Source organism: Oncorhynchus masou, unplaced genomic scaffold (assembly GCF_036934945.1).
Source record: "Oncorhynchus masou masou isolate Uvic2021 unplaced genomic scaffold, UVic_Omas_1.1 unplaced_scaffold_38___fragment_6___debris, whole genome shotgun sequence".
Classification (NCBI taxonomy): Eukaryota; Metazoa; Chordata; class Actinopteri; order Salmoniformes; family Salmonidae; genus Oncorhynchus; species Oncorhynchus masou.
Window position 1 is genome coordinate 268,291 of NW_027016545.1, and position 8,871 is coordinate 277,161.

The 8,871-nt window shown below is 44.8% G+C and overlaps 1 protein-coding gene across 1 annotated transcript; it reads right to left on the reverse strand.

The window, feature by feature from the left end:
* Positions 1 to 1,109: 1,109 nt before the first annotated feature.
* Positions 1,110 to 6,364, reverse strand: LOC135538715 (dermatan-sulfate epimerase-like protein). The gene has a single exon (XM_064964623.1). The coding sequence runs from the start codon at positions 5,285 to 5,287 to the stop codon at positions 1,628 to 1,630; it is 3,660 nt and encodes a 1,219-aa protein (XP_064820695.1). The 5' UTR covers positions 5,288 to 6,364; the 3' UTR covers positions 1,110 to 1,627.
* Positions 6,365 to 8,871: the final 2,507 nt, after the last annotated feature.

The window sequence follows — 8,871 nt, forward strand, 5'->3', positions numbered from 1 at the left end:
GGCTGCTCAGCAAGGAAGAAGCCACTGCTCCAAAATCGCCATAAAAAAGCCAGACTGCGGTTTGCAACTGCACATGGGAACAAAGATCGTACTTTTGGAGAAATGTCCTCTGGTCTGAAATGTCCTCTGGTCCTCTGGTATGTCCTCTGGTCTGATGAAACAAAAATAGTTTGGCCATAATGACCATCGTTATGTTTGGAGGAAAAAGGGGGAGGCTTGCAAGCCGAAGAACACCATCCGAACCATGAAGCACGGGGGTGGCAGCATCATGTTGTGGGTGCTTTTCTGCAGGAGGGACTGGTGCACTTCACAAAATAGATGGCATCACGAGGAAGCAAAATTATGTGGATATATTGAAGCAACATCTCAAGACATCAGTCAGTAAGTTAAAGCTTGGTCGCAAATGGGTCTTCCAAATGGACAACGACCCCAAGCATACTTCTAAAGTTGTGGCAAAGTGGCTTCAGGACAACAAAGTCAAGGTATTGGAGTGGCCATCACAAAGCCCTGACCTCAATCCTATAGAAAATTTGTGGGCAGAACTGAAAAAGCATGTGCAAGCAAAGTCTACAAACCTGACTCAGTTACACCAGCTCTGTCGGGAGGAATGGACAAAATTCACTCAACTTATTGTGGGAAGCTTGTGGAAGGCAACCCAAAACGTTTGACCCAAGTTAAACCATTTAAAGGCAATGCTAACAAATACTAATTGAGTGTATGTAAACTTCTGACCCACTGGGAATGTGATGAAAGAAATAAAAGCTGAAATCAACCATTCTCTCTACTATTATTCTGATATTTCACATTCTTAAAATAAAGTGGTGATCCTAACTGACCTAAGACAGGTGATTTTTACTAGGATTAAATGTCAGGAATTGTGGAAAACTGAGTTTAAATTTATTTGGCTAAGCTGTATGTAAACTTCAGACTTCAACTGTACATATATATATATATATACACTACCGTTCAAAAGTTTGGGATCACTTAGAACTCTCTTTGTTTTTGAAAGAACAGCAATTTTTCAATGGACAAAAAATGTGCTTTTCTTTCAAAAACAAGAACATTTCTAAGTGACACCAAACTTTTGAATGGTAGTGTATATATATATATATATATATATATATAAAAAACAATTAAGCACTAGGAACATATTGTATTTCTAAGCTCCAAACAGCTTTACAAAAATAATCTGTTTAGACATTGCTGTTTTTTGGGAGACTTTTTAAGAGACAACTGTAAGACATCAAAGGGTGGAAATCTCACTCCAACAAAGAGTGTTTAAAGTAATTGTCCAGGGATAATAGGGAGAAAACACAATCAAATATTTTCACTTTTAAAGTTCCCCTTCAGCTAATTTTAATGTAAAACATCCCTCACTTGCAAACACAAGGTATCATGTGAACTGCCCATGTATAATGTAACAGAGTAAAACCCAGAACACAGTTAAATAATTGGGCTTAAATAATTGTTTTTGTCCCGTGTTACTACTTCCCATCAGTGACTCAGTGATGATATCACTTCCGTTACCGCTCAGTGCAAAATACAACATTAGAGATGATTAAAGTAAAAGATTGACCGTTACAAACAAGACAACTTGATATCAGCTGACCTGCAGCAGTAACATTAACTAGCTGATAAACCTGGAGTACCCAAGTCTTTTCATGACCACCCCACATGTGTCCTCTATGAGTCTGATGTCCTTGCGAGGCATGTTCTGCCTCCATATGTTAATGTTGGCTGGTGATATGTCCCCCTCGTACATCAGGTTGTATAAGTTTGTGGAGGTGGTGAACATGAGCTGGTTGAGGGCCGCCGGTGTGACCGGCACCCCCAGGAACCTGTGGATCCTTTCAGCTGTCTCCTGGGGGAAAGTGACTATGTCCTCAAACCTCACCTGGAGGTAGGCCTCTGCCTGGAGGCTCCCACTGACCCGGAGCACTGCAGCAGTGTGTGCCAGCCACAGGTGAGCCAGCAGGAGGACGGCGCTGGCCTCCGAGTGGGACAAGAGCCTCCGGATCATTCTGAACTCAGGGGCTGAGACTGGGCACCTGTCCCTGGTAATGCTACTGTTACCGTCCTCCTTGAATATCAGGGACAGGTGTTGAGGAATGTTTTTAAGGGAGTAAAAGCTGGGTTTACTGTTATAGAGCATGAGATAGATCCATGCCCGGGGGTCTCTAACTACATTGATGGTCCTCAGGGACGGGCCCACCACCTCATGAAGGAAGGGGAGTTTGAGCCCCCAGCTTCCACTCCTCATGTTGAGGACCACGCGGGCATTGGGGTACTCACTGACGTGGCGCCTCATCTCCCTGACGTACTCAGCATCCCGATCAAGGCCGCCCCTCATCTTGCCCCTCAGCTCGGCGGCAGGCTCCTTCCTCCTGGTCCTCTTTCTCCTGTCACTGCCGGGGCCTGGGGCTCTCTGGGGCAGCTTGGCCCTGCTACTCTCCACTAGCTGGATGTTCTGCAAGTGCAGCTTGGTGTTGTGGACCAGAGAGTGCAGCCAGCCCTGGATGATTTTAAAGCGTCCACGCAGGGCGTCCGTTCTGGACCACTCACAGGCATCAACCAGCGAGTCAAATTCGAACTCTGTCTCTGGAATGTCTACATGCTCCGTGGGGACCCGAATGTAAACAAAGTCGGAGCTGTTGTCAAAAAGGTTCGTAAGTATTTCAGATCCTGAGCCAGGCAGGGTCGTTATGACAACGGTTGGCAGGGCAAAGCGATGTTGATCGTAAAGTCTGGTTTGTTTGCTGACCTCTGGGTCAGTGCTGACACCTTTCCATTTGACCCCACATAGGAGTTGATCGCAGGTGTTTGACACGAACAACAGCGCAGCTATCCACAGTATGAGCACCGAGAACAGAGCATAGCGCATCAGTCTACTGAAGCACACATAGAACTTTCTCTGCAGGGTCAAAAAAACAATAGCAACACAAAGTATCACCCCCGCTATCACATTGACTGTGAATCCAAAATCAAACAGCTGATTGTCCACTGTGTTTTGTTTCGGAACCAGTTGAGTCCCCAGGCCATATCGAATGATCTGATGTCTGTCTTCCATTTTGGCATAACCCCCAAATCCTAAATAACTTAATCTTGTTCCTATGTCTTTATAGTTTGTAACAACTGAAACTACTTTCTCTGTGTTGTTTATAACTAGAGATAGTCTGACACCATTTTTGCTACTGTCCAGAAATCGACAGTTGGACACTTTGACATAAGGTCCATGCATCACATAGGCCACTCGGCTTACTGTGCCCCTCATGGGGAAAGTGACGTTAACATACTGTGTCCACCTCTTTTTGAACTCCGCAGCCTGCTCTGCCTCCTGTATCCTAGTATCTGGGCTGAGACCCTGACTGTCAAACCAGAACATTTTATAATGAGCATCCCACACATCCATCAACGCCCCATTGTACTTGTCCATGAATTTATAGGGGACATATTTGAAGTCAATGTCGAGGTTGTGGAAGAAAGCACTCTGCGAGGTGATGGGCGAATCGTCCAGCTTCTCAACATGGTCCAGTACTAGCAAGGTCTGGGAGTTGAGCAGCACAAGGGCCCTGTAGACACTCCTCAGCCGCATGGCAGGAGAGTAAGCTAGGGCTGCCTCCCCGCTTACAAACATAGTGTCTCTATGGGAGGAGGCAGCGATCAGCTCCCCAGCAGCCTCCCCTACCCCTTCATCTGTCCAGCGCAGCCATTTAGCACACTCCCCCAGCTGGCCCTCCCATGGAGCGTTACACTGGCTGCTGGGAGAGGGGCCGAACACCAGCACATTGTTCAGATAACTGTACTTAGGCCCGTAAAGTGCTTCAGACACAAATACCTGTCCGTTAGGGGCAAAAGTGAAGGAGTTTTGGTCCGGGTGCTCGTGGCCTGGGTTGAAGCTATTCCAGCCGTCCAGCCATGAATAGGGCTTTGCATGAACAATGTCATACACGGCACGGCCACCCAGCTTCCCGGATTTAAAGGAGACAAATGTGTTTCCCTGACCGTTGGGCAGCCCGGCTCCGTACGTCACCACACCCCAGTTGGAGAAAATATGCATCCTGGCTTTGCCAAAGCCATGGGGAGGTTGTGCAGTGAGATGGGCATTGTACCAGATGTACTCAGTGTGCAGGGTAGTCCAGCGCTGGGCAGAGGACTGACCCATGGGACCGTCTTTGGGCCTGTGCTTTCTAATCTGCTGGGCTAGCCAGTTCCCAGTGCCGTTTCTTATAACAAATGTGTCTAGGAACACCAGCTGGCTCTCTGGGCCGTAGAACCAGTTGTAGTTGGAGTCGGCTATGCCCACAGTCCTCTGAAAGCCGGGCAGAAGAGTGGCATAGTAGAACCAGAAGTGTTCCCGCAGCCAGTTGTTCTGTGTGTTGTCAATGTTGAAATGACGTTGCGCTAAGAAAACATACTGAGTGATCGACTTAGCTGTATAGCTCCCGTATGCCACGCCCTCATCTAGTGACCCGTCTACAACGTGGTTTAGGAGAAACATGGTCTTCTCCATATAATTGACTGACACCTGTTTCCAAACCATCGTTTCTGGGTCATCATGGGCGCCGACCACAATAGCCCCAGTCAAGATGGCTAATATATTAGTGGTTTGATGATTTTGGAGATACTGCTTCCCCCAACCCCTATACTTAGATGTTTCATACAGCTCCTCTGTCTCAGAGCGAATTCTCTTGAGGTAAACATCCCGTCGGTGCTCGTCCAGGAACGAGTAAATAAAGTCATATGCGGTGGCAAACCCAGTAAGTGAGTGTGCCAAGGGCACCTCATCATTGGGAGCACTGGTCACCTTCCAGTCCGGGTAATTAGCCATTCTATCCATAAACTTCATGAGAAACTGCAGGGCACCTGAATCCTCTGGGCACAGCAGGCAATACAGAGCAAGGGGGGGTAGGTTGTTCCCGTAAATCTCATTCCACTTGCTGGTAAACTCCTCATGTTTTGCAGGGGGCATGTAAAGGGGCACGTTGGACAGCATGGTCTGGACCGCTGCTCTGATTACTTTGAAAATGTGGCTGTGTGTGCTGGATGATCTTTGCCTCATAAGCTGTACATCAACTTGGTTGAAATACAGGTTGGGATGAGAATCGGTAGATTGAAGTTTTCGATGCTCTGATGCTTTACCCTGGGTGAGTTTGAGCGGCACCAAATCATCCGTAAAAATGTATTTTTCGGACGCATTGAATACACCCGAAAAGGCCATTCCCACTGCCAAGAGTGCCAGTAAAAATATATAGCACCCTATCCACTTTTTTGCCATGGTCCAAGACATTTTGTTGTTTTGTTGTTTATATTATCATCTCTTTTTTGAAGCTGAATGGCAAATTTAAGTATTTTTCAAAAACTTCACAAATGTATTTTGGAGACATATTCAAATATATATGAGATGTGTTTTCTGACAGTTCAATCTCACATTCTCTTAAAAAGAAACGACAGACTATATTATTTCACAATAAAATAGCATGCATTCTACAATACCAGTCAGCGTGAATAATTGCCAGGAGGCCAGAGCTTGACAGCACTAATGTTCTGCCTACTGTATAGGCTACTCCAGTCCAATACCGTACACAAACGCACAATGTCCATCTCCACTTGGAAAGGTTTGAAAACGCAGCAGACAGATAAAGTTGTGGAGGTGTGGACATCTGTTCTAACCCATAAAATAAGAGTACAATCAAACAACCATTTTACATAAATATTTTAGAAAAATTAAACATAGAATTATCCATGAATCTTTTCCGTTTTTGCCGGCACGTTGTCAATTCTCACTGGAGTGTGGCGCATGGAGTGACTGGCATCTCTCCTGCTGCGAGCAGCAGCAAACTCGTATTCATCTCTCCCCAAAAAACATTTCCTCCTGGAAAAACATCAGTCAGCCCCAGTCCGTGTCCGGTCCAATCACAGACACCCAAAGGCTTTTTATTCTCCTCGATCGAGCTGAAATATCCACAAACCAAAGAAAATAGCGCATTTCCGCATTTAACATTGCGAGCTGTCGCGATGATGTACTGTCCCAATCCAAGGTTTAGTCGTTTTCCATTCTAAAATGATGTATTTCCCCTATTCGCAGTTTGTCTTCTTTCCCAAACCAACGAACGTTAGATTAAGTAGGCTAGTTAAAAAGGGAAAGTTGTCGTCACTGCCAACCAAGTATTCAAAGAAAGAGACATAACATTGTCAATAAAAAAAATACATTCCCAAAAATAGACAAACGTTCAGGCTGGAAAATCCTTGCAGCCTAATCAGCTGCTTTGCGCTCGCTTTCTCCACTCCGGCATATATACTGCATCACATAACAATTGCGGTTGAACATGTTTGTATCTTGCTGCGTCTGATGTCTCCGTCCTACTTACTGTATTACAGTGTGATATTGTTTTCTAGCAGTCAGTGAAAATGTACACCTTACTACCTGTAGAGGGAGCCGTGATTTTGGAAGTGCGCTCTCAGATTTCCCTGCGCGAGAATGCAGCTGTGAAATGTGAAGTTCAATGAGTTGCAGATTATTGTGTAAAAACAACGCACAACGGACCCGCTGCCCCAAATTGGAATTACTCTATTGTGAGTTAATACTTTTACCCTACAATAAATTAGTAGAAAACCTATATGTCCAAAAACCTGTTGATGGATCTTGCCTATAATGATTGTCAATCACACCGACAATACTGTGTAAATGTTTAATTACAGCGTCATTGAAGTCTAATAACAATCAGCATTACCTAATTACTCTGCCACTGCATGGGCACCTTAATCAGTGCCAGGATGCCATGTACTTTAGAAAATCAGAAAAGTAATTAGCCTACTGAAAGGACCATAACAGTAAACAACACATGTGAGAAGATAAGACATGTATTCACTGTAGGAAATTTGGTGTTTTTATTTCACAGTTGCTGCCTTTGACTTTTTACTCATTGCCAGACTCATACAAGCTCATAGTGTCTACATGGAAAATATTCTGTGGGGACCACCTCACTGAGTTGCACGTTCAGACTACATGTAAAAATGGACCAACGGTTACCCTTATCAGCCCCTTTGCAGAAGCCATGCATCTAGATCTCCCCTAGGACACAACTCTCCTCTTCCACCAGGGAGAGAGAAATGGAGGCTCCTGTGCCACATCCACTTCACTTCCTTGCCTTTCAATGCCATTAATTGTCCATCTGTTCAGGGTCCAGGTTTCTCAACAGCATACTGGTGACTCATTTAATCTCCATTAAGCGTCCCCTTCCTCCTTCATTATTATTATTTTTTTCCCAAGAGAATTCATCTTCAAAGATGGCTAAATGAAAGTGAAAATCTAGATTTCCCTTGCTTCTGATATGCAAGGATAAATGTAATCCCTTGTGTTTGTTACAAACACTTCCCACTGGGCACAAACGTCAATTCAATGTCTATTCCATGTTGGTTCAACGAAAATGACGTGGAAATAACATTGATTCAACTAGTGTGTGCCCAGTGGGCTTTGCCTCACAGAACACGCCTTGAGGGAGAAACACATAACATTCTTAAAAGGAGATTAAAAGGAAACAACTTACAAATGTCAGATATGTATTTTAGATGGTGCAACATTGGATCGACTGAGCTGCCTAATTGCAAGAGTCTTCTGCATACTGTGATGATGGAGTCCCATTACCACGAGATAAAAACACTCTAATCACTATTATCCACAGCTGTCGGTGCCTACGGCCCTGAACAGGAGGTCTTGAGGTTGTTGCTTGGCACGCGTTGCCTAGTGACGTTTCAAACACATCAGATCAGAAGAGGTTGAACGCTATAGCTCTTTGTTGCCAAAGATGTGTCAAACATGGCAACATGGCATCCACACACAGAGAGAGACAGTTTCTTGACTGACAAGCGATAGGTGGCCCTTTGCCATTCACTGCTGTTCGTAGTGGTTGTTTGAAGTATCAGAAAGCTCAGGGTTTGGCTGGGGTTGGGGTAAAAAAGGTCTGGTCATGCATATTGAACAGAGAGGTGTGAACAAACAGCCGGTGCCCTTATTAAAACCGTGGCATGCTGGGAGCAAAGGGAGGAGTGAACCAGGGTCCTATGAAAGACTCCTCTCAGTCGCTGCAGAGAATATCAATTCCTCCCCCAGAGTCTCGGGGTAACACAGCATGCCAGCGTCCTGCATGATGGCCTCTGGGTAGAGTCTGACTGAAAAAATGTGTCTGTTTCAGTTTTTTAAGAGCGTTGCAACACTTTACCTTACCATGAGGTCTGGCTGTCAATCATGTTGGTCTGAGAACTCATCTCTAGGGTGGTTTCTCTAGCTAATAACACATACTCTCTCCAAATGATCTGCTGTCAAACCATCAGCCGCAATGTTTAGTAGCCTACTATCAGTGTAAGAGTTTTGTTTATTATTATAATAAATAATTGAAACCAAAGCCATTAAAGCAGAGACTGCCAATGTAATCTGCAGAAATTGAATTAGGAAATACACTGAGTTTACCAAACATTAGGAGCACCTTCCGAATATTGAGTTGCACCCCCTCTTTTGCCATAAGAGCAGCCTCAATTCGACAGGGCATGGACTCTATAAGATGCCGAAAATGTTCAACAGAGATGTTGGCCCATGTTGACATCAATGCTTTCCATAGTTGTGTCATGTTGGCTGGATGTCCTTTGGGTGGTGGACCATTCTTGATACACATGGAGAACTGTTGAGTGTGAAAAACCCAGCAGTGTTGCATGTCTTGACACAACCACCTGGCACCTACTACCATACCCTGTTCAAAGGCACTTAAATATTTTTGTCTTGCCCTTTCATCCTCTGAATTCCACACATACACAATCCATGTCTCAATTGTCTCAAGGTTTAAAAATCCTTATTTAAGCTGTATCCTACCCATAATC

What these genes read in the sequence shown, in the direction of transcription:
- LOC135538715 (XM_064964623.1), bottom strand. Translation starts at nt 5,287, where the DNA reads ATGTCTTGGACCATGGCAAAAAAGTGGATAGGGTGCTATATATTTTTA.